At 46.9% G+C, this 26,637-nt stretch overlaps 1 protein-coding gene across 1 annotated transcript; it reads left to right on the forward strand.

Moving 5' to 3' along the window:
• The first annotated feature begins 483 nt into the window (after window positions 1–483).
• On the forward strand, window positions 484–26,637 carry zbtb10 (zinc finger and BTB domain containing 10). Its single transcript, XM_080788328.1, has 6 exons — window positions 484–1,577; window positions 14,164–15,025; window positions 15,237–15,503; window positions 19,778–19,843; window positions 24,873–25,048; window positions 26,113–26,637. The coding sequence occupies exons 1-6, from the start codon at window positions 777–779 to the stop codon at window positions 26,398–26,400; spliced, it is 2,460 nt and encodes an 819-aa protein (XP_080644454.1). The 5' UTR covers window positions 484–776; the 3' UTR covers window positions 26,401–26,637.

Consider the following 26,637-nt stretch of genomic DNA (forward strand, 5'->3'; position numbering starts at 1 on the left):
ATGGCTTCAGTGTATGCACTAAAACCAGATAGGTGCCTTTTTTACAGTCTCTATGATGATAGATGCGCATGAACCCCCCCAACCGGTGTGAGGATTTATGAGGTCGAGAAGGACTATAAGATAAAAGAACAAGCCAGAAAATTATGGATACAAGCCAGACAGCCAGCAACGTAAAACAGCATCCACCATCAACCCATGCAGTCCAGTCCAGTCACCCCTTGGGGTTGTATTTTTTTTTTGTTAATTTATTTATTATGTCTGTATTTTATTTTTTCATCCTTTCGACCAACCACCCCTCCTCCACTCCACTCCAGCACCCTCAACCCCCCCCCCCCCCCCCCCTGGCCCCCCTGCACCCTCCACTCCACTCCACTCCACCCCCACACCCCACCCCACCTCCAGACCCCCTCCTTTCCGATCCCCGGCCGAGGCTCAGGCGAGGTGCATTGTGGGGAGAAAGTCGCTGCCATTCGACCTCTGCGGGGCCTGCGCGGACGCAGCAGCCAGAACCCAGAAACATTCATTATGCTGCGATAAAAAAAAATCCCTTTATTTATTTCCGCATAACCTACATAACTCTCCACCGAAGGCGAAGCCCGCAACGACCGACGACCGTCCATCTCCACTTCTCCGATTCTTTTTTTTTATTTAATTTTTTATTTAAAGAAACTGACATATATATAAATATAAATATAACGACGGTTGACGTTACGATCGAGGAGGGGGGGAAGAAGAAGAAGAAGTGAAGATTGTTAATATATTATTAAAACAGAAAAATGTCCGGCGGAGGGGAGAGAAACCGCAGGTCGCTGGCGTTCCGGGGAGGTGGATCATCGGCCGTGACGGGTCGTGTCGGCGGCGGTGGTCCCCCCCCGGCGGCCGCGGGGAACGGCAGCTGGGAGGCCAACAACAACCAGAACCTCCAGGCCTCCTGTCAGGGGGACCGGGGACACTTGAACGGCACTGGCGGCGGGCCGACAGACCAAGACGAGGACCACCACCGACACCGAGACCTCGCAGAAGCCTCAGGGGCGAAGGGACCGCGGCGGAGGCGAGGGGGAGCGGAGGACAACAGCACGGACAGCACGGAGGAACCCGAGGCTGAGGAGGACGAGGACCCGGAAGGAGGGAGCAGCCGCTGCTGGGCGGCCGACAGAGGAGTCGAGGAGGACGCGGACGGGGAGTCCCCCGGCCGGGAAGACGAGGAAGGGGAGGCGGGGAGCTGGACGACGTCGGGGAACGACGGGCCGAGCAGCGCCGACGGAGCGGACGTCGGGGGCACCACCACCGGGGGTACGGGCTCCGAGGACGACCGGCCGCCGGGCTCCTCCTCGTCCCGCTCCGGCGCCTGGGTAGAGATGAGACCCGCCGCCACGGCCACGCTGCTCCTCCAGAAACACTCGAAGTTCCACGCGCCGTGGCTGCAGGAGTTCCAGTGGCTGCGCTTCTCGCAGGAAACGGGGCTCATGTCGTGCTCGTGGTGCCACAACAACCTGGGGAGCAGGAATTACAAGCGGGCCCTGCTGCTCCGACATCACCTGTCCTCCGAGCACGGCCGGAACGACCCCACCAAGCAGGTGAGACCCAAAGCCAAACGAATGCACCCCCAACCCGCCACTAACGTTACCATTAAACGCAGGTTTTATAATGTTATACCCGCTTTAGGAATGTTTTTTCACTTAAAAGTCAAGCCGTTCAGTGCGTTGGTTGGATAGATTTTGTGGTTCGTTCTTTTCCGGGGCTAATTAGCTAATATGGATAGCTTAGCTAGCAGGTGTTGTGCCGAAATTTGCGACGCGTCAAAGTGTCTCTTCTAGAAGATGTTTAGATTATTTGCTGTTTCACTAACGTCAGAGGGTTTATTAAGCGTATTGAACTTGTTTTGTTATAACACAGAGCCAGGTCTTATTCTGTGGTGATAAATACTGGCATATTTAGACGTACGTCGGCTTACAAACTACTAACTGAAAATGCCTTCTTTCAATCGATTTGTATAATGTGTTCAAGAGTATTAGAATAATCTTGTACAAGAGTATCCGAAACATATTTGGAAACATGTTGTCATTAACTCAGCGAATTTGCTCGAAAAATCCGAAAACCTCAGCGGAGTCACACAATTCGGTAGGTCACACTTGTCCGTGTAACGAAAGATAAGCTAAGCTGAGCTAACAGTTGAACCTAGCTCTGCTACCGGCTAGCTACTGGGTCAGTGACGGCGGTGGAAAGCCCCCGGCTAGGCTAATGTCAGCTAACCGTCTTGCTAAGCACACAGGACCACTTTTATTATGTCTCTACAAACAAAGTTAACGAACATTTTAAGAAACCCAGAGGGGGCTCCTGCACATGAATCACCTGTCAAAACTAGCAGTGTGAGACACCTGCCAAGCAGCACATCCTGGACTGTTATGTTATTTTACACAATGGTGGTGGAAGTAGAGTTAAAGGCATAGGTTGCTTGTTTTTATTTGCCTGGAGGACATGATAAGAAGATGAACATCGTTTTGCCTAGGCTGTGGTTACATGACAGGTAGCTGTTCTACAAATTACTCTCGTTGCCACAGCAGATGTATTGACTGTTAGTCTGCTAGAGGTCACAACAATGGCAAGGCTCTCCGACCCTCATCAGCCTTTGGGGAACCGCACCCCTACCCAACCCCCCCCACAACCTCTGCTCCTGCCCTGTACTCGCATGTCATTCTTCTGGCCTCTGGCACATCGCTTCAACCTCCTCCTCCTCCCTTTGGGGAGCTAAATTAGAGGCATTGTGCTACAATGACTCCCCAAAACCCCATAGATGGTGTGTCACTCTCTGGGCCAGGACAAAGGGGGAAGAGAGAGAGAGAGGAGTAAATCATGTAGCCTCCAGCCTGACAGCTTGCCTGGCCTACATCCACGGCCTTTGTACAGGCTTGAATGAGTGAAACGGATGTCCGTGACACAATTTCATGTCATCACCTGACCGCACCACCCATATATTTTTCCGTTTAACGGGTGGTAGGTTTTATCCTTTTTTTTAGGCCTATCTTCAAGTATCTTGTGATCAAGGCCACACCCCTGCGTGCGCTGGAATAAATCCATATGTCCTTCGTTCGGACAGAATGGCACACTCATTCAGTCAATACATTGAGATCGAGGCTCTTCCAAGTATGGGACGGTCAATAAAATCTGTTAATGAAAATACTGGAACTATTCCCAATCAGCCATAGCTATACATTTGTGCAGTTATACGTTATTGACATGCCGCCAGTCTTTCTTTAGTTCATTGCGTTCAGTGCAACGTCTTAACATTTGCAAAGGTGCTCCTTGGGTGACCTCTCATAAAACCAGGGATTGTAAATTTGCCCTACCAATCCAGTGTCAAAGACTCTTTGGTCCTCTGCACATTTCAAACAAACTTTGATCCCTGGAAATTGACTGTGCCGACACCTCGAACCCCAAAAGTGCGGTCACAGTTTTCAACTTGCCCTCTTCATGACGAAAAAGGGATGTGATGTTTGATGTTACATTTTATGCTGTTTGGTTAGCAAGTTATCTGTGTGGCAACTGACACGGATGTGGTTAAGAAATCATTAACCATAAACCCTATATACTTCGTTGACTGGAGTCCCCCTTGCTCCCCCATTGGTCTATATACTAGTTGGTCTGCTCCTTTTCTCCTTCTACACCAAATCTCTTCGTTGAAAATGGCCAAATAGCCAATGTACAACTACAAGCTCACAATGTGTCGCAATGCAACACATTGCAAGCTTGTAGATTAGCATATTTTGTTGAATGATCACCCCCAATAGGGACGCTATAGGTCAATGTACTACTACTCTTGTCTTGCAGCTAACCACAAACCACCCATCTTCGCTTTTGAAGTAACCTAATTAATAATCTGGAAGAATGGTATTATACAGCACTAGGTGTTGATGGGACACCCGGCCGCCAATATTATGGATTCCTCCATGTTGGATTTTCTCAGAGGTCAACGCGTGTTTCTATTGGCTCGCTGCATGAATAAATTCTCAGGTCAAGGTTCATCAAATTAAATCTGAACTCTACACTCTGGCAAGGAGCGAAATCGATTTGCATTCTGCAAGTTATTGTTTTGATTTGTCCTTCGCCGTGGTTTTCGATCGACGTCGGCAGTGAGGAGCGAAACCAATTTCCGTGTAGGTTTCGTGAGCCAACGCGAGCACCCCTTGAGCATGATCTGGAATGTCAGGGGAATTAAAAAAGCAGGGCTGCTCCACTATTGGAGTCTAATGTGTTAGTGAAGAGGATTGAGCCTCCACATTTAGAGTCCCTTCCCTCTTCCCACACACGACACGAGCACTAATCAGAATGACTTAAAGTGATCCCACTAACTTGTACACACGTCTAATTGGTAAGGAGAAGTGCTAGCGAGGGGATTAGGGACTTGGTGTATCCTCCCTAGCAACCAGGACCCCGGGCTTGTGGATTGACGGGCTTGGCCCATGGCTGCTTCTTCATGTCAGACAGCTCAAGATAAAAGTACACAAGTAATTTCATTCTGAGAGCCTACAGAGAGACTCTGAGAGCCTACAAATGTAACCAAATGGACCCGGAAACGCATAAACTGAACAGATTGACACAAACAGGTTGACACACAAACTTTGAGGATTTGTTATTTTGTTCTGTGTACAAGAACAAGGAACTCTGCCACACTATTGGACATGATTGCTTTTCATGTCGGTGAAATTTAATTTGAGATACTGATACCGGTTTCTATTTGTCTTTTTGATCTACCCTAAAGGACTTTAAGAAAAAAAAGAAGTCTGTTCGTTTACTAAACGCTTTTCTAAGCTATTCTGTTTAAGGTCAAAGTTTAACACAAAGTTGCCCTTATCTGTTGGGTGTGTTCTGTCTGTCTCCCCATATAGGCTCTACAGCTAAGCGTAATGAGCATAATGAGCACCAGTGTATGCTCAACTAGGCCGCATTGTGAGCCCAGTAACATTAAAGGGAGAATTATGGGTGGGGTGGGGGGGAGACGAGGATAGCGTCTTCGTTCCGTCCATCCACCCATTCCTGACATTAGTCAGGCCCCAGCTGCATTGGTTAAAGCTAACTTGATTAGGTCTGGTCGTCGGGGCACACCAGGGCAGCTGCGGTTATATGTGGGCCTCCCCTCTCCGAAGAAGGGGACTGTTTGTCCTCTCCATTCTTGAGACACTGTCTTGTGCTGTGCCGTCCCCCCCCCCCACCACCACCACCACCACCACCATCACCACCCTCTTGCTTCTCTCCTTGTCTCGTTTCTCCTTTTCGGTTGATAAACGGTAAAGGTGAAAGCAATGGCGTCAGCGAGCCGTCCAAGATTAATATCTAGCGCCTACTAAAAGGGGGCTTCGGCCTCCTGGCCGAAGGATTCTAGGAAAGTCCTTGAACGCCACACACGGTCGTTAAGAACCAGTTTGACCGAATGGGGGGTGGAGGAACAGGGAGCGGGACCCCACCCATCTCTGTCGGTGTATGCCAGATAGATGGGATGTTTATTGGGGGGCCACTGGTTAGAAGGAGGGGGGTTGTCTATCTCTGTGTGTGTGTGGGGCGGGGTGGCAGAGGGAGAATTCTTCTTGTGGAATCCGGCAAGTCAAGGCCCCCCTTTTTCTCCCCGTCTCTGTCCCTGTCTCTCTCTCTCTGTCTGTCTCTCTACTGTCTGAGCATTGTTAGAAGGTCGAGAGCCAGCACACCCACACCTTGGGCCAAACTCACACTGCTGTATTGTTCTGGCATCTGGGGACACAGAAGGCCCGAGTTTGGGGTGGAGGGAGGGAGGGGGCGGGGGGGGGGGGTGCACAGAGGAGATGGCCTCGGGCCTGGGCTGGTCATGGGAGTGGATGAAATGGGGGTGTGGGGGGGGTGTTGGTAAAAGGTAAACAGAAACTGGTGTGTGCGCGAGCACGCAGGGGGTGGGGGTGGTAGGGGCTTTGTTGCATCACATGATCTCGGTTAGAGTTTTTGTGTGTGCATATCTGTTGGCCCCCAGGGCAGAGTGGTTTGTTTGGGTTTGTGACATTATTCACAGACGTATATTCTACAAATTGCAGCTTAACCGCTTAAGTCCTATTTTATTTGAAAATAGCAGATCTACAAGGTCAGAACGTGTCGCGTCGTGAAGTGCTGTGACCTTTTAGATTTGCCATTTTCTAACAATTGTGAAATGTTTTGAAAATAGTGATAAAAATAGGAATGACACTGCCAGGGATAATGTGGCCATGCAACTGGATGTTTAAGAAATAGACCCAGATGTACAGCTCGCCACTTAGACCAATTCTATCTGATGGTCTGGTTCTCATCGGCTGATTATGGACGATTTTTGAAGGGTCCACATCTTGTTCCAGATCAAATCATTTTTCATCTTCTCCACCTCCCACTTGAGCTCTTCTCTTCTCTTCTCTTCTCTTCTCTTCTCTTCTCTTCTCTTCTCTTCTCTTCTCTTCTCTTTTTGCTCATTCTCCCCCCCCCCCAAAAATAAAAATAATAGCCACGTCGCGACCGCAGAGGTTTGATATTGTCCCCATATTGGTGTCTTGGCCCGGCACGTGCGGCCCTTGGCTTGTCCCGGCCTGGCCTGCGTGCAGCATCTGCTATGCAGCACCGGGCCGGCCAGGGCCTACGTTGTTCTCTTAGCTCCCAGAAGCTCCACACGTGGCACATCTGGAGGAAGGATGAGATGGGGCCCATCATCATCCTGGGCCCGATACCAGGCTGTCCTGGCCTGACTCTCAGTACTCCCCCATCACCCCATCCATGCACGCACTCACCTCTCAGGCAGCGCGGCCTGCCACTAGGTAATGCGTAGAAGGTGCAGGGATTTGACTGATGCAGTATGAATGGGATGTATGCTATTATGCCAAACTTCTGTACTAAACTCCGTTGGTCAGGTGGTCATAATATAGTGGAATCTGGTGCTCAGGCTGTGGTAGTAAAGGTTGATTCCTACGTTGACGTATGGTGATATTGCGTGGGGAAAATAGCCCATCTACAAGCTCACAACCTGTCGAGAGTTTGTAGATTGGCTATTCCCAGTCACGTGCACACGTGTGGATTCAGTAGGCTACATACAGTATTGCCTACCAATGGCAAAAATGGCTGTGATCTCAAAGGGAGATGGGGGCAAAAAGAATCTTCTCATTAGGTGATTTTACTGTCTTTTCCCTAAAAGACATTGAGGAGAAAAATAAAAGCACAGATTAAAATCTTTTATGAAACAGACATGGCCATAGCCATGATTTATTGTAGAGAGAAAAGGCCACATTTGTGCACTTCAGTCCAAATTGTATATGTTTGCTGAAGTAGAAGCACACAAGACACTAATAGAGTGAAAAGTGGTGGAAGTAGTCTGGTCACAAACTGGAATCAAACATGCCTTATTTGGAGCCTCCTGACTGGCTACTCGAAACCGAGGTATCTCTATTATTGTGAAGATAATATCAATTATTTTCTTCGTAATAAAGGGAAAGCTGACGAAAGAGAGAGCTGAAGAGTGTCACAGAACAGCATTTGTGTTGAAAGGACTTACATTAGCCATGCATGCTATACACGGTAGCTCGTTGCTGTACTCGTATCCAAATAGATGCCGTCTGGTGTTTTTAATGCGTGACATAGCCACTGACAGGCCCTGGCACATACCTAGCTACATACTGTATGTCCATGCAGTGTGCACACACAGCATGTAGCCTTTGCTTGCAATTATGAACAATCATTAGCGTGTCTAGGAACCAATAAGTATTTATTTTCTATCGGTACCTGCCAGTACTTGATCCAGTTCCTACATGGAGACAAATTTTGGTACCTGCTTCAATTCATTCATAACTGTTTGTTTGATCACTAAATATACCTAAACAGTGCATGACATTGCAGTCCTCCAGAGGCAATGGCCAGTGTGCCTCGCTTCTTCTAACCCCTTAGTAGCCCAGAATGGGTGGAGTTTGTCACAGGATGGACCTTTCAGATTCCAGCCAGGGGGCATTTTGTACCCCTGTGCCCTTTGTATATTCCCTGTATCCATGCCCAGTACATGGAATGGCCAGTAATAAGATTACAAAACATGATGACCGCCCCCCTTCTTCCACAGGGCTTTGATGTGTAGATGATAGCGTCATTTTCCTTCCTTTTACACCCACAGACGTGCACAGCCACACACACACACACACACACACACACACACACACACACACACACATGCTAGTCGGTGCGCTCTGGCCCCCTTTCCTTTGCTCTTAAGTGGGAAATGTAATGAGAGAGAGCAGAGCGCTTTACAAAGACCCACACAGAGTGGACAATAAGCCTGGGGGAGTACGCCTGCTATTATGAAGCCTAAAATGGGGTGACCCATCTCTCTCTGTCTCTGTCTCTCTCTCTCTCTCCCCGATCCACATTTCCCTCTGCCGCCTCTTTCTCTCGAGGCCGGAGAGTTCTATCTCTCTCTCCATCTCTGTCTATCTTTATCTGTGTCATCAGTTTACCCCTGTTTTTCTTTTTCTTTTTTTTTAACTTTCAGGCATCTCTTCTATCTCTTTATAGCTTCATCACCCCCTCAACTCCACCTCCTTTCATCACCCTCCCATAACACACACACACACACACACACACACACACAAACACGCTCTCTCTCTCTCTCTCCCTCAGCCTGTATTATCTCTCACATCCCCCCTTTCTCCATAGAGCTGTGCGATGTAGTTATGCACCACAATGTTGATGTTAGACAGGTCTCCTGTCCGCCATAGCGTCGAGCTTCCTCCGTAATGACACGATTCAACACGGCGCCTCTGTGTTTTATTACGTCTTGTCTGAAATCGCATTTGTTGAATAACGTACATTAAAGGAAAACACAGTACAGATGACAAGAGAGATGTGCCTGGCCGTCATTTCCTCCTTTAAACGGCTGAAAGATATGATTAAAATAAACTTTCAATGGCTCAACGCAGAATCTCTGCCCGTTGCAACAATATTTCTGAATGTCCGGTGACTCCGGTCTGGGGGGGCCACAAGAGGTCCAAACTTCAAATGGACCCTTGCCGGTCTGTAACTAACGGTGTACAAATGGAACAAAAGGTACCCGTGCACTCAGTGTAGATTGGGGTCCCAGAGACCCAGAGATTTAAAAAAGAAAGAGAAAAAATATTGGCAAATGGGGGTTCGTGGCCTAATCAATGTATATCAAACTGGGCGCCCTTGGAGAACTGTGTTACAATGTATCTATTGGGGAATACAGCCTTCCATACTCTCTCTCTCTGTGTCTCATCCCTCCAGCTGTGTCAGAGGACGATAAGCCCCCCCTATAGTATCCTGCGTGCCCTCTCTGCCCCGGACAAGAGCCGCAGTGTCGGTGGGGGTTGGGGGTGGGGGGTGCTCCAGAGAAATGGATTTAATCTGAATTACTCAGCCTTCAAACCCCAGCTGTGTATGTGTGTGTGTGTGTGTGGGCTGCACAAATTTATGTCTGTGTGTTTGTTAATGTGCACGAGAAACATGGTGGGTGGGAGGGAGGGAGGGAGGGGGCGATGCATGTCCAGAGCAATGTGAATTATTCTGGATTAGAACATCTGGTCTGCAATCCTAAAATGAGCTGTAGATGTATGCTGTAGAGGGAGAGAGAAAGCAAGCAAGCGTGGAATGTGTATGGACTATTCATTTGGTGCGCGCGCGTGTGTGTGTTTTGGCATGCAGACCAGTCTTGCACGTTTCTTATTCGTACCAGGCCAGGCCTCGGCACCGGACCTAAGGGGAGTATGGTTATGATGATAGGAGACGCGCGTTCAGGTACCGCAGACGGACTTTGAACTCCTCCCCAACCCCCCGCCCCCGATTAAAGCGTCGTCAAATCCATATTGTACATCTGGGCTTTCTTGGGAAGTCCTGCCAGATTGCATATTTGCACAGCGCAAGGCTGGCTGGAGCTCCCAAAATCTCATCTGCCTTGGAAATCAATCTCGGGCTCCCAATACCTCCGGAGACTGGAGCCTTAAGCTAGCTTCATCCACTACCATCACACATCTCCCTTTGATCAGTAGTCTCTTTGGAGCTACAGTACCTGTAGCCTAATATGTCATATTTGTTTCGGTGCTACTTGGATTTTGGCAGGATTTGCAATGTCTTTTGAGGGGGTTAACCACTTAAACATGAACCCTAGGATCAATATTAATATGGACGTATCATCATGCGTGAACATTCAGCAAAAATAGGCGAACGTTCAGCGAAAGTAGCTACAAGATTACGACCCGACGTGTCGACTATGTTGGCTTAAGAAAGAAGGGGGCTACGTTATAGAGCGTCGCAGTCCCTCCCCCTTTCAGAACGACGAGTGGCCCAGGAAATGAAATGCAATGCATTTCTCCCATAGGATTTTCTTTAAGTATTTATTTAAAGACGGTTACGCCGCGGACAAAGCCAACTCGAATCGTGACAAATCATGACAATGAACACAATGTTTTGGGCCGATCAAATAATTTATTAGAAGAAAAACAAAACAAATAGTGTTGTCTCCTGCCTTTAATTTCTTCTTTCTAATGATTTGATCGGCCCAAAATATTGTGTTCATTGTCATGATTTGTCACGATCCGAGTTGGCTTTGTCCGCGGCGTAACCGTCTTTAAATAAATACTTAAAGAAAATCCTATGGGAGAAATGCATTGCATTTCATTTCCTGGGCCACTCGTCGTTCTGAAAGGGGGAGGGACTGCGACGCTCTATAGAGTCTGTTGGACCTCAGCTAATAAAGTATAGGGTTTAAGACTTGGTTAAGCCCTAATTTATACGGCATCTTACGATAGTGAAAATGGGCCTATCTGCAAGCCTACAACTTGAGCTCATAGATGTGCTATTTTCACCATAATGTTTCACCTCTAATAATGACATCATTACCAAAAATAGGGACTCCAGTTTGCAACTTGAAAGTGGTTTTAAACGACCACGAGTGGCTGAACCGGTTCAGTGTGTTAGATCAGAGCCACCGGTCCAGGGTCAACTCAGGCTCATGAAGTGGGTCACACACCTCGAGCATCCCTTTTCCCAGCCCTCGCTTCAGGCTAATAATGTAGAAGTCCCTTGAGCTAAAATGACAATGTACTGTATTTGAGGCCTGAACTAGGGGCTAGGCAAATCGTTGCTGTCGGGCTAGAAACCTCCCATCTTCATATTCTAACTTTGTGTATTTTCGTAAATTAACGGCCTACTGGATCACAAGCTCCATGGTGGAGCAGTGCCCTGGCCTGTATGCCAGGTGTAGCTAATCAGCTTAATGGTACACCTCGTGACCTCGGTAATGGCTGCGCCCAGGGCACCCCTCTGTGTATTCATCTATACATACATCCTCTCATTGTCAGTGAAATGATTGTGAAATTCAACTGTTCCTCCTTTTTTGCTGGGAAGCCCCTTGAAAGCCCCCCAAGGATCTCTGGGGTTCCCCTGACTCTATGAGAGCCAGAAATCACTGAGAAGGCTTCTTCAACGCTTTATTTTTAGCATTCTTAGCACTTAAGCATTATTGACTGTACACAGCAGGTTAGGTTAGTGCAATTTATTTTTGTGAAAATAGCCACGCTACAGGTCGTATTTGAAATGTTTTGAGACTTCTGCCGATGAAATCCCCAATATATGGATAGATTATGAACTGATTATTTTATTAAGTATATCATTAACTTTATTATAATCGATTAAATCAATTATTTGATTAACTGTTGAACCACTATAACACAGCGGCATGTTGCTGAATTGTATTCCCCTAAAACTCTTGCTCTCTCAGCTTCATAGTGATGGTGCTGCTCTCCCATGAGGCAGTAAACACACAGAAGACCACCCGATGTAGTATGAATCCACCCATCGTAGAAGACAGACAGGCAAGCTGCTGTTGGTCTGTTTTCAAAGTTGCATCTGTGTTGCCTTAGCTTTTGAACCACTTTATTTGAAACTAGCTGCTAAAGAATAGAGGCTATGTGCATGCATAAAGTGAATGGCAGATCGAGTGGCAAAGTGAATTTAATGTTTAAACTAAAGTCATTTAATGCAATCAAATAGGACTTTTCTGTTTGGATGTATGGCCTGTCGATGCCAGAAAGTAGTTTTTTGCCACTCGGTAGGCGTTCCTGCATAATTTCCGGGTATGATGATGACGTCACACGCATACCCTATATAGCAGATATTGTAGAGCTGCCATTTTTGAGTGTGCAAATCTTTGAATGTATATTCTTTCACAGCAAACGTTTTTAACTCTTATATTTGTTTCTGAGGGGTCCCTGGAACAACATATTTTCAGATGGGGGTCGGCGGCTAATTACATATAATGTTTGGGGTCCTTAGTTGACATGAAATTGTTTGAGAACCACTGATATAGAAACATTGGCTTTTCAGAAAACTGTCATGATTTAGATTTAGAAGACAATGTGTTGTATCTGGTCTCAATGAGTGTGGCTGTAAGAAGAGCAGGTGCGTGCTGTAGAAGCAGGGGGTTCTTTTGGGGTCTAGTAGTAATGCAGTGTGGGGGATGTGTGTGTTCTAATGCTAGCTCAGCTTAGTATTCAGCTTCCCTCATAACTGAAGCCTGTCAGACCTGTTTCACACAGTGCAGGTGCATCGGTGTCATCGTTCTGGGGTGTGTGTGTGTGTGTGTGGGATATCCATCGACACGGAGGCCCTGCGGTGTTTGTTGACGTATTGTTCACCCACTCTCTCCTATTTCGGACGGATGGATGGGTTGCATCTTTCAACAGTGTGATGTACCAAAAAAAAAGAACAAGCGCAAACATCATCTCTTATTTCTCTGCTGCTTTTAGCTATTTATTCAATAACTAAGGCACAACATAATGCTAACACCGAAAGGGGTTCCCGCCCAAAATGGGTTAACAAGTCATTGTTGAATTTTGTGGACATTTTGAGAAAATGTAATCTGCCATGTTCCCATCCGGAAGAAAAGGACTGTTTCCTTTTACATTTAGTCAATTTACCTCTGCGGGGCGGTGCCCAATATAATGTGGATAACAGGATGTTAGCCCCTTTGGTTCGCCCTCAGCCCTCCTCTTCCTGAGGGCCGCCTATGTTTTCATTCCCACTAACAACAATGTATACACATTCTGAATGCCCCTCTTGTCAGATTCAGTAGCGCAGCTCAGAATCTGTTCTTGAGAGATTAGAGAAATGTGATGATGTTGAGTTATTCTGTTCCATAAATATAGTCTTTATCAATCACAAAAATTGGAAGGCAAAATTCTATTACACATGGGCACTATAACAAGGATCATCACATCTATAAGAATAGAGTCTGACTCTGAAACTGAAATGCCACAAAAGTTTTACTGAAAATAACTAAGTGATGTGAGTGGCGGTGCAATGGAAACCACCTTCCTTATCCGCTGTGTTTCTTGACTGGAGAAAATACAAATCAGGTTGATGTAACGCTAACTCATAAGAGTCAGCATTGAGGATCATATTGTTCCTACACCAGTGGTTCTCAAAGTGGGCTCCAGGGTTCCTAAAGAGAGTTCCAAATGGACCCGTATAGGACTGTGAGGGTATGAGCGTATAATATACAAATGGAGCCTTACGGGGGTACCAACCCGTTTAATTACCATACTAGTAGTAAGTCACGGTTGTCCAGAAGAATACAGGCATGTACCGTACCGTATCCATGTGATTGTTGACTGCATTGTAAATTATTTTAAGTAAAATACCTTGTTGAGAACGGTGAATAAACTGCAATTCACTTTCCAGCCTTGTTGCATCCTTTAACCCATTCTGAACGGGAACCCATTTTGGTGTTTAGCATCACGTTATGCTTTAGCTATTGAAAAATAGCAGATCTACATACAAGCTCATAGCGCGCCACCAAGTGGCGCGCTACGAGCTTGTAGGTCTGCTATTTTTTTTTAAATCGAAAGAACGACTGACATTTTTAGAATCTGATCTCGGGTCAGAATGGGTTAATCAGACCAGTGTGTGTCCAGTGGAAACCTCGTATGAATCTGATCTCAGGTCAGAATGGGTTAATAACTCCTAGACCAAAGGGAATGTAACACACACACGTACAAGAGTTACGGGTGTCGTTTGAGAACCAAAGCTCTATACTCAATGAACCCAAAGCCACATCATTCAGAATCACGCCAGTGTCCCTTTTAACACGACCTGCGCCTCTCTCTCTCTCTCCCCCCACCCAAAAAGGAGACGGAGAGGCCGGTGGACAACGGCGGGAGCCACACGGCGCCATCGTGTGAGGACGACTACCGCCTGGGCAAGCCCAACGAGAGCTCGTACTGCTACCAGCTGCTGCAGGAGCTGGACAAGCAGCGGAAGAGTGGCATCCTGTGCGACGTCAACATCGTGGTGTCGGGCCAGGTGTTCCGCGCGCACAAGAACATCCTGGTGGCCGGCAGCCGCTACTTCAAGACCCTCTACTGCCTGACCAAGAGCGACGCCGGGCGCCAGGAGCGCGCCGGCTCGGCCACCGCCGCCGCCACCGTCACGCACCTGGACGTGGCGGCCGTGCAGGGCTTCTCGGTCATCCTGGACTTCCTGTACTCGGGCAACCTGCTGCTGACCAGCCACAACGCCATCGAGGTGATGTCGGTGGCCAGCTACCTGCAGATGACGGAGGTGGTGCAGACGTGCCGGGCGTTCATCAAGGACGCTCTGAACATCAGCATCAAGCAGGAGGCGCCCGACTCGGTGATGGTGGACTACAACAAGCGGCGGCCGGTGGCCGGCCGCGACGGCCGCCCGAGCAAGGCCGGCGGCGGCGGCGGCGGCCACCCGAGGCAGGAGCGCAAGCCGGGCAACTTCTGGGCCACCAGCATCCTGTCCAAGCTCTCCATCAAGGCCAGCAACATCAGCGTGGGCGTCGGCCCAGACAAGGATGAGGGGCCGGAGGAGGGCGTGGTGAAGGAGGAGACGAGTGACGTGGAGGTGTCGGCGGCGGGGCTGGGCGGGGCCGAGGGCTGCGCCCTGGGGGGCTCCGGCTGGTCGCAGCACAACGACAACTCGTCGGATTCGGCGGAAGCGGGCGAGTCGCGGCCTAGCATTGGCGGTGAGCCCCTTCATCATTTTTTGCATGATCGCCTGTTTGCATTGTGCGCATTGTGAGCTTGTAGATCAGCTATTTCCACTATTCATTTCTTTGTTGTTGAGAGTATTAAGTTATTTAATGTCAGTCATTTCGTTATATTTGAGTTACTTGCCAAATCGCAATCATTTGCATGACAACTAATCGTGGACTCTAACTGTGGTGACCGTGACAGGCCTGGTAGGCGGCGGTCCGGGGCAGGTGTTCGTCTGGAACGAGCCGTCCTCGGGGGGCGCGGCGGCGGCGCCGGCCAGCGTGAAGCGCGAGGCGCCGGGGAACGACGCGGCGGCCGGCAGCGGCAGGAGGAAAAAGCAGGCGACCACGCGCCGCTTCGTCTACAACATCCCACCCGAGCCGGAGGAGGGCTTCGACGAGGACATGTTCATCCAACCGTCTGCTTCCTACCCCAGGGAGGACTTCTCCTACCTCTCTGAGAACGCCGGTATGACACACACACACACACACACACACACACACACACTGGACCTTCATGCATACGCATTTTCCACAATGATCTCACCCTAGACTACACAGCTGTAATTCAAACTGCATATGTGTGTCTGTCAGTACATGTGAGGTAAAAAAAAAAAGCACACTATGCCAGTCTACATTCTGTAACGTCATAATCTTAGGGACAGTTAGCCGAATTTCTAAAATAAATGCTTACCAATAGCTTTCTTCACAAATGTGTTCATAAAAGGTGTCTACCGTACTGTAATGTTCCACCCAACTCACTGGGGAGACTTTGGTGACAGCTGCTGAAAGTCGAGGTACCATTAACGACCTATGAGCAGGCAAATGTGATGAGGTCGTCACATTTGGGAAAGTGGCTATGGCTTGAAATGTATTCAGAATCATGAAACCCCCTAGTTTGACCCGTCACATGCTACTTAAAGCAGAATGAAAATGTGTCAATGTTGCCTGCATATTATAGGTTGTTAATGGTACCCCAACTGTTGGATTCAGAGGTGATACTACGACACCTTTATGAACACATTTCTGAAGAAAGCTATTGGTGAGCATTTATTTTTGCAGATTGGGCACACATTTGGCTAACTTTCCCCAACTATCTAGAGCCTTACGGGTCTGTAACTCTGACAGTATACAAATGGAACCAAAATGAATGAACTCTTGTGGTAGGGTGATTATCAGACTCTGAAGCTTCCTGAACTGGGCGGGGTCTATGGGATGGAAACCAGGCTACTCTTGTGGCGCTTCATTGACGGTTGTTAACTTGTGATAGTGAGGATAGGAACCAAAAGACCCTTACAGATTTGTAACTCTGGGAGTGGGAGTGTACAAATGGACCTAGCTATGAGTCCACTTGGTTCCATTTATTCGCTCTGAGTTATATTAACACTGAGGATTTTACAGATAAAATATATTCGATCAAATGGGGGTCGGTGGCCTCATGCATATCAAACTGGGGGTCCTATAAAAATAAATGAAAATGTTGAGAATGGCTGCTCCAGAGGGAGTCGTTGTGGTGGCCTCCTCCTCACGTCCCTGTGCCGTGGATGGAGCTGCCATTTATGTCAATTAGTATCACAGCTTAACTAGCTGTCTCCTCCTGTCTGCTGCATCACAGCCCCGGCCGGACGGACCGGACATCCTCCTCCTTACTGCCTCATTTTAGCTTCCTTCTCTTTCCATCTTCCTCCGTTTCCATCTCTCTCTCTCTCTCTCTTCATCCCCTTCTCTCTCTCTCTCTCTCTCTCTCTCTCTCTCTCTCCGTTAGCCTCTGTCTGTCTTTCAACTCTTAGCCTGGTATTTCTGATGGCTCCATTAAGCACAGCGCTCTATGAAAGCATAATGATATCACATATTAAACAGAGTGCTATTGGGAGGAGTGGGGGGGTACGATGAAGTGTGTGTGTGTGTGTGTGTGTGTGTGTGTGTGTGAATCGTAAGAACATTAAGTGTGTTCATGAGATATGGTGCAGATTGTGAGAGTATTGCACGTGAGGGTGTGAGGTGTGTGTGTGAGAGAGAGAGAGACTCACAGGCACACACACCAGACTGCCTAATGCAGCGAGATGTAGAAAGCCCTCCTCCCAACGGCCCCTCCGAACGCCCCTCCAACGTGCCTCAGTCTCCCCAACTCCACGTAGACCTTTTTAATGCCTGCATGCAGTCCATCAGAGTCTCCTAATGGCCTGGAGAGACGCTCCCTTTAAGAGTGTGTCTGTGTTTTTTTTTTTTAACCACTTAAAACCCTATATACTTATCTGACCGGGGGTCCCCAGGGCTCCATACTAGGGCCGCAGTATTTTTCCGTCTCTACACAAAATCATTGATTTGTCCTATATGGAAGTATGCATATTTTGCCTTTTTAGGATGGATTTTCCCTTTGGGGGGACATGGCTGTCATATGGCGATGGATCGCAGGCCTTTTATTGTGACTGACGGCAGCCTGTTTGCAACCTTAAGCAGAGCTTTATTTGGGGTAGAACTGCAGTGTGCATGCAGAAGTGATGCACTTAGGAGAGTCGACCACATGAATCCTAGCGTCCCTACTCCAGGGAAAACATGGGGTGAGGATAGCAGATCTACAAGCGCACAAAGCATTGGTGATGCAACGCTTTGCAAGCTTGTCGATCTGTCCGAAAACAGCCGACCTGCAAGCTCACAACGTGCCAAGTTCCGGCGTGTTTGTGAGCTTGTGGTGTAGAAAAATCCTAGTGGGGCCCAGTGTGGAGCCCTGGGGGACCCCGGTCAACTCTGTGTATATATTTAAGTGGCCGGGGCTCCTGTGTTGCTCTGTGCAGTGTGCTCCAACGCCCAGAGACCCACGGCCAATAAATTCTTGGGTCCTCTCCAAACACGACCGTTGGCTTGTTTAAAAGGGGTGGGCTGCCTGCCCTGTGGGCCGCTCCCCACACACACACACACACACGCACACGCACACACACACACACACACACACACTGCATATAAAGAAAGATAAGCAGGCAAAGTGCATTTGCATACACACTTGTCTCATTCTTGAGGCGTGCACACAGCCACGCACACACATGCACACCCCTGTGGACACGAGGTGCAAAGCTGCTAGGGGTGGCCTTTTCTCCTCCCTAATCCACTGTAATGCACTGAGGCTGTCCTCGCCATTCCAAATATTGACCCAGTGAGAGTGGACGCACACACACACACACACACACACACACACACACACACAGGGGTGTGCCTTTTAAAGGGGCGCTCTAAGCCCTGTGTGGCTAGAGAAACCGGACGCGTGCGTGCACACACACACACACACACACACACCCTGGCGTGAACACACAGGTGCGCGCACACACCGAAAGCGGAGTGTAAGACGAGCCGGTTGTGTGAGAGCCGTGCGACTCTTGTCATTGTGTCATTTAACCCCTTCCACCCTGCCTTGCCTGCCTGGGGGTGTTCTGTTTAGCCTGTTGTGTCAAGCTGTGGTTCTCATGTTTTCACGTCAAGGACCCCAAAATGTACTTATTTGGGCATATCTGGGGGGGGGGGGGAAACAAAGCGTGCCAGGGACCGCCAGAAGAGAAGATTTGTGTTTCTAAATTCTAAACCAAGTTTAAGGTTTGTCGAGGCACAATGTGAGCTAAGCTAAAGTAGACACAAGTATGAAATGGGCGGTCATAATGATTTAGCTGGAGACCCCCTGGACTTCCAGGACCCCTGCGGGTCCCTGCCTTGACCCCACTTATTAGAGTAAACCGCAGCCTGCAGGGCAGCAACAAGCCACTTTGCATACAGTGGGATTACATTAGCGGGTGTGGATGGGTGGGGTTGTGTGCACAAGGTGTTGTGCTGTGAAGTAGGGTTGCAACTAGACAGTTATTTCAGTCAATTTATTTTTCAGCCGTATAATCGTATAAAAGTGTGCTTTTGGGGATAATATTAAAAACTATCTATGAATCAATGCAAATTAATTGTACGTGATTATATATATTTTTTCATGTAAGCTGTATTTTCGATCTTGACAGCCGATCTACATCTTGTAGATGTGCTGTTTTCACTATAGTTTATTTCAGTAAAAATCAATGTTTTTTCATAATCAATTAAATCACTTATTTTGATTAACTGTTTCACCGCTGCTTCTACAGTAGAAAAATGATTGCTTCTGTATGAAAAGTGGGTTGATTCAGTAGAACTTCTACTGAATCAACCCACTTTTCATATAGAAGGAATCATGTTGGGGGGGGGGGGGGGGGGGGGGTTGTGTGCATTCCCCTGGGGCTCACCTGACTTGCATCCATCCCCCTCCTCTGTTGAACGCATTTTAAAAGAATCATCAAAATCTCATTAATAATTCAATTAACCCCCTACTACAGCATAATACTGTAAGCAAGACTAATTTCTCTTCTAATAATTCGGTGTTTGACACATTTTCCGTTAATTGCCCAGCCTCATGAACTACTTTAAAGATACCAAATAGAGACCATAATAAACAAATGGGTTAAGTGTCCAAACTGTCCATTAATATGCAATGTCTAAACGTCTAAATAAAGTAATGTAAAAGTGTGATTGTTTGCTGTTAAGTGTGCATTCTCCAGAGGCACTCAACTGACTGGCATCTCTCTCTCTCTCCCTCCACCCCCCCCCCCCCTCTCTCTCTCTCTCTCTCTCTCTCTCTCTCTCTCTCTCACTCACTCACTCACTCACTCTCATCTCTCTCTCTCTCTCTCTCTCTCTCTCTCTCTCTCTCTCGCTCTCTCTCCCTCCCCCGTTTCCTAGAGTTGGCCAACCAAATCCAGTACAGCCTCCTGCAAGACTCCCACCAAGGAGAGTCATGGGAAAACGGTAAAGACTTCCTCTCACTCCCTCGTCTTAATTATCCACCCCGGCGACTCCCCCAAACCGTGGGCCGGGGTGAGGTTATTGCAAGTGGGTCGGGTCGGGCCGGCCCCCCAAATAATTGCCAAAAACACTAGGGTTCAATTGTTAACCCATTCTGGGCGGGCACCCATTTTGGTGTTAGCACTATGTTATGCTTTAGCTATTGAAAAATAGCAGATCTACAAGCTCGAGCTTGTAGGTCTGCTATTTTTGAAAAATCGAAGAACGACTGACATTTTTTAGAATCTGATCTCAGGTCAGAATTGGTTAATCAGACCAGTGTGTGTCCAGTGGAAACCTCGTATGAATCTGATCTCAGGTCAGAATGGGTTAACATGCATATTGTTGCTGTCGGGGCGGGAACCTCTCATGCCCATTTTTAAATGTTTTCCCCCCATAAATGTACACCCTACTTCTATAGCGTTACTCGAAATTATCCAAAGTAGCAGATCCACAAGCTCAAAACGCAGCGCCAAGTGACATGTTTTGAGCTTGTAGATCTGCTACTTTGGCTGCTTTTGAATTTGACAATCACACCTGTGTGAAGTGAAGGGCGCTTTTTATCATCGCACATCATCATGACGACACTATACCTATTTGCCCAGACACTGGCATTCTCCATTCAATGTCAATGGGAATTTAATGTTTTGTTTAATACGAAGTTTGTGGACGGTAACTAAAAGCTGGATGTAGGAGGGGCTATAGCGGCCATCAGAAATATATTTAATAATCCAAGCCTGAACACAATCGATTGATTTATCAAAAATGGGTCGATTTGGTTCCACTTGGCACACTCTCAGAGTTAAATGAACACTGAGGAGTGTACAGTATAAATTGGATCTCTCCACTAAAGTATACTCTGTATTGTTTTAGTCTAGAATAAACAGATTAATTGAACCTGTTTTTACCCCCTCATAATCAAAATAGCACCCTGGATTTAGGAATGGTGGCTAAAGGAAAATAATTGACCGTGTTCATCCCTATCCTAGTTTAAAGTGTGATTTGAGCAAATAATTTCACACATGGAGGTACATTTTCCAAGTAGGGCTGCAGCTATTGATTACATTTTTACACATTGGACACATGAAGTAGTAGATCTACAAGTTTAGATCTTAGATGGCTATTCTATTAGGCTTATTGTAAATCTTTCCCCACAAATTGTTTTTCTTTCTATTTTTTAACCAATATCTTTTATAATATACCTGTCTATAGTAGCTTGTTGTGATGCCAAAAAGGTGGCATGCATCCTTTTCACACACACACACACACACACACACACACACACACACACACACACACACACACACACACACACACACACGGGTGAATACACAGGTGACCTGGTCCTCATCAACCATCTCCCCCAGCCCCTGTCCTAGCAACCTGCCCTAGCGACGGCTGTGTTTGTTGGGCTGTGTGGCTCAAACAAAAGGCCAGACCCTGCCACCACCCCCCCCACACACACACACCCTTCATGATAAAGAATAGCACACGCACACACACTTCTCCGCAGCCCCTTCACAATCAATGCATACCTTGTTTATTAGCACAGCCAGCTGTCCAGCGTAACCTGTTATGAGAGACGGACACTGTTTTGTGTGGAAACACAGGGGGCATAGCGTTGCCGTCAGGCAAAGGCCGCCTATCTCCAGCTTTTAACTTGTTGAGTTTTTCTTTCTGTTGTACATCAAGGCCCTACTTGATCATACTACAGCTACATACTACATACTACATACTACTTGATCATACTACAGCCTCACACAACAGCATCAAAGGTAGCAGATCCACCTGTAGATCTGCTGCGTTTGCTGTTCCTGGAAAAGTGACAGTTTTGAACATATGCGGTTTTCCACCCGACAGCAACAATATGCTGATATAGGCATAGGAACATAACAAAGTGCTCATTTAGCATTGAATGTGTGCTCATGGAGTTTGTGTGTACTTATGCATATATAGCAAAAGAAGTTCAGGTAACAATGCCTCTTGGCTATAACTTGTAGGCCTATACTGTTGGAAAGCCTATTTATTTCCCTTTTTTTTAATGGTGCCCCATTTGAAATCAACACTGTCTCCCCATAGTGTCCCACTGTGACAGACATCTGTTAGAGTGGCAACCAATAGGGGAGGCATGTATCCTAGGGAGAGACACGGAGCCCCCCAGGTACCCCATGTACCCCTGCACCTGGGGGAGGAGGCTCAAACAGCACAATACACTGTTTAAACACACAGAGACTGACTTAAAAGATGACGTGACATCAGAATCCTCTGTATTCATTCACATCACAGGGTTACAGGTGCAAAGAAGTGGGTGACATTATTTAGATTTAGATCATTTGTAGTTTTAAGATATATAGACATAGGGTAGAGCAGGAGAGGTGAGAAGAGAAAAAAAAAAGTCAAACTGTGCACGAGATTGCAAAGCAAACCAAAGTCATTGTAGTGCTGCCAGTCCACGAGAGAATAAACTGAACAGTAGTCTTAAGGCCTATTCATATTCCTGATAAAAGGTGACCACCGGTGGTTAGTAAAAACTTGAGACTTACCCTGGTCAAATCTACAAAGCTATGTACATACAGTGTATATACAGATATAGCGTGTGTAGTACCAGGACATGATGTTTAGAACATTAGTATTCTTGCATGTCCTTTTTAGGAACATTCCTCAGTATATTCTCATCTGTCCACACTCGTGAAGGCATCAGTTTACTCGTGAACACATTATCACCTCCAGACACATCCCAGTTCAGGAACCACATTAGACTTAATTTGGTTATTACCCTGAGAGAGGGGGGAGGGGGTCCGTTGCCATGCAGTGTGACACATTTACTCCGTTTTAAGTTATTAAGCAGAGTGAAGCACCCCCACGCACAGCTTTAGAAACACCTTCCCTCCCTTTAGAAGGGAAGTGTGTGTGTGTGTGTGTGTGGGGGGGGGGGGGGTGATTTTTACAATGAAACAAACTCACTGTTGATATTTATATGATATCATTTAACCCAGGGGTTTCCAAAACCTTTCCATGCCAAGGACCCTCAGTCATAGCCTCTGCCACACTATTTCCAAGTGGATTTAATACACAAGGGTGGAGAAATGGATGATCTCCAAGATTACAATGCATGAACGCATCGCAACGTGTTGTGAGCCCTTTTAGATCCTAGATTGTAGATCCTTTTGAAAGTGGTTAAACTCCCAGGCACAATAGTGAGATCTACAGATAGAAAATATTTTTGCACTCCCTATCCAATTGCACCCCTGGCGCCCCCTGGGGGCCACTGCAGCCCACTGCGCTTTAAACCTGTTATTCACAATTATTTGACTGAAGATAAAAACACGGGATAGAGATACATTGTTCAGTTGTAGCATTAAAGGTCCAAGTAGGAATCTTTAGACCAGGTTTATGATGACATTCAGAGTGTGGACTGTGGACTAATGTTCTGTACAAGCTCTCAGCACGGCAACCAAGTGCTGTGCTCTGAGCTTGTAGAGCGTGTAGATTAGATCCCTTGACACACGGGTTGTTTTATTTCCTGAAAAGTAACTGTTTTTGGAACTACAAGGTTTCCACCCCGACAGCGATGACATGCAGTTTAACCCATTCTGAACGGGAACCCATTTTGGTGTTAGCATCGTGTTATGCTTTAGCTATCGAAAAATAGCAGATCTACAAGCTCGTAGCGCGCCACCGAGTGGCGCGCTACGAGCTTGTAGGTCTGCTATTTTTGAAAAATCGAAGAACGACTGACATTTTTTTAGAATCTGATCTCGGGTCAGAATGGGTTCATCAGACCAGTGTGTGTCCAGTGGAAACCTCGTTATGAATCTGATCTCAGGTCAGAATGGGTTAAAACGTCATAGTTGTGTTGTCTACACCTTGTGTAAGAGTTCAGTGAGTCCACGCAGAGAATGAAAACATCTCCATTCCCCTTTCTACTTTTCTCTTGGAGGAGCTACAGTGCATATTTTGTTTATATTCGGACCATTCGTGTAAAACCTGTAAGAGAGAACATTTGATAAGCTGGAGACGTCTAATATCAATATTTGCTCCATAAATAAACCCTATAGTCAACCTGCCCTGTTCACACACCTGAACCCATGCCCACTTCCCTGGAGATATCCAACATACTGTAGCAGCCTTCATTCCTAAAGAGTGTCATTTGTTATTCAGTAACCACAACATTGGGTTGACAGTCACACACACACACACACACACACACACACACACACACACACACAGATGATTAATATGATCCTCAGATTTTAATCACTATCCGAGTGAATCAGATTTGGATTTTGGGTGTTATTATTTGATTAATCACACCTAATTGTTTATATAATTTTGGCAAATAATTCTGTGATCACAGATCGTATATCAAAGTGATCCCATTGCTGTTTTTGTTTTGCTCAAAACAACTCAAAATCCAAAGCTGATCCACTCGGGACAGGGAATAACCACTCGTATGACTCGTTGAGAGCTTGTAGATCTGCTATCTACACTCTGTGTAGAATATATATTAGAAAAGTACGGTTGAAACTGGGAGTATGTTTCACTAAAACTAGAGGGTTTCAATGCTTAACCCATTCTGACCGGGAACCCGTTTTGGTGTTGGCATCATGTTATGCTTTAGCTATTGAAAAATAGCAGATCTACAAGCTCATACGCTACGAGCTTGTAGGTCTGCTATTTTTAGAAAAATCGAAGAACGACTTGACATTTTTAGAATCTGATCTCAGGTCAGAATGGGTTAATCAGACCAGTGTGTAGTCCAGTGGAAACCTGGTCTGAATCTGATCTCAGGTCAGAATGGGTTAAAAGTTTTGAACACTTGGGCACAGGTTGATTTTCAGAGGAATATATCTTTAGTCAGTGGTTCTCAAAGTGTGGGCACACAATTTTTCCACAGTCAAAAGCAAACGTGAATAATGAACGACGACGCTCTGCCACATCAACCTGTCGCTAACCTGTGTGTGTTTGTTTTGTCACCCTGGTGCGTCCCCAGGCGAGTCGTCCGACCTGGCCCTCAATAAGCTCAAGTGTCCCCACTGCAACTACATTGCCAAGCACCGGCGCACACTCAAGAGGCACCTCATCATCCACTCGGGCGTTCGCTCCTTCAGCTGCGACATCTGCGGCAAGCTGTTCACCCGCCGTGAGCACGTCAAGAGACATTCCCTGGTGGGTCCTCCTGCAGTGCACGCACGCACACACACACACAGTACATAGAGGCCCAACATGCACGCAAACCCACTCTACAAATGAGTGGTGGTCGGCGGGCTAAATATATATAATTGCGGGGCTCCTTGATATGATGAAGTTTGAGAACCACCAATATAGAAACATAACATTTTTCATTTAGTTCTTCTTTGACGGCCGAAGCAGCGTGACTTCGGAGGCCCTGCATAACGAATGTAAAGAAACACACACGTTCCAACATTAGGCACTTCTAAATTTGGCCTAAACTTAAAGCCCATGATAATCCCTCCACATATCAGTGTGTCCTGCAGCGATAATATGGCGCTCTCAAAATATTATTGGTACATAAAGTTTCTTTCTCCGGGTTGTGTCGGGTCAACATGGAGTCGTTGGCACACTACTAGTCAAAACACCTTGCACCTTTTAACCCATTTAGGCCTGAGGCCCATTCTAAAAACGCCTCTATATCCTGACCTAAGTTTTCTGAAAAACTTCAAATATTTATATAGCAGCATCAAATTTTTTTACATTACTATACGTACTGTACAGAACCCCAAAATGGGCTCCCGGCCTGAGGGGGTAAAACACCAAAAGGGCCTGTGTTCCCGCCCACAAGACCAACGGTAGCAAGTCATTCCATGACGGCATTACTCTTGATATAGTAACATTTCGTCGCTGTTGGGCAGAAGCCATCTACGTCCAAAACGGTTACTTTTCAGTAAATGGGGGGGGGAAAGAACTTGTATTGGTTGAGTGACAGACATCGTCTACAGGCTCAGACACTGTAGTATGACGAAGTATAGGGCATTCATTTACACAAAAGAAGTCGAGTAGCGATGCACGGATGTGACATTGTTGGCCGATACGATAACTGACGTCAACATCGATGTTATCGTGGATAACCGATATTTACCGATGTCGAATATCTGTATGAAAACGTTCAAATGTTGTCCTTTCTGAAGCCATCCCACACAAATCACTCAGATTCCGTCCATTAATCCCTCCCCCCGCTCTCTCTCTCTCTCTCTCTCTCTCTCTCTGTACAGGTGCACAAGAAGGACAAAAAGTACAAGTGCATGGTGTGCAAGAAGATCTTCATGCTGGCGGCGAGCGTGGGCATCCGCCACGGCTCGCGGCGCTACGGCGTGTGCGTGGACTGCGCCGACTCGCACCAGGCCACGCAGGAGGGCCTGGACGCCATGGAGTTCCCCCGAGACGAGGACTTCGACGGCGAGGAGGCGGACCTGGACCTGGAGGGAGACTACGCCGGCGACAACGACCAATCAGCCTGGGGCGAGGGCGACGCTGGTGGCGCCCTGGAGGACGACGACTGACCTTTTTGTTTTGTTTTTACCACAAAAAAAGAAGCTTAAGAAACAAAACAATAGCTAAAAAACATAAAGAGAGAATGAAAGAAAATAATGTTATAATATATATCTGTTTTAAGAAAGAAAAAAAAAAAAAACTAGCTGGTAAACAATCAACAACTCCAAAGTGCTATCACAAACCTCGAGGTTACTTCCACGCAAAGTGTGTGACAAAGATAGACAAATAGTGAATTTAAAAAAAAG

The sequence above is a fragment of the Protomyctophum bolini genome, assembly GCF_963924005.1.
Source record: "Protomyctophum bolini genome assembly, chromosome: 17".
NCBI classification, from domain to species: Eukaryota; Metazoa; Chordata; class Actinopteri; order Myctophiformes; family Myctophidae; genus Protomyctophum; species Protomyctophum bolini.

Bases quoted from the DNA above. Each gene is read 5' to 3' on its own strand.
- zbtb10 (XM_080788328.1), top strand. From the start codon at position 777: ATGTCCGGCGGAGGGGAGAGAAACCGCAGGTCGCTGGCGTTCCGGGGA. The intron at 1,578-14,163 runs GTGAGACCCAAA...CCACCCAAAAAG, and splicing joins GGAACGACCCCACCAAGCAG to GAGACGGAGAGGCCGGTGGA. The intron at 15,026-15,236 runs GTGAGCCCCTTC...TGACCGTGACAG, and splicing joins GTCGCGGCCTAGCATTGGCG to GCCTGGTAGGCGGCGGTCCG.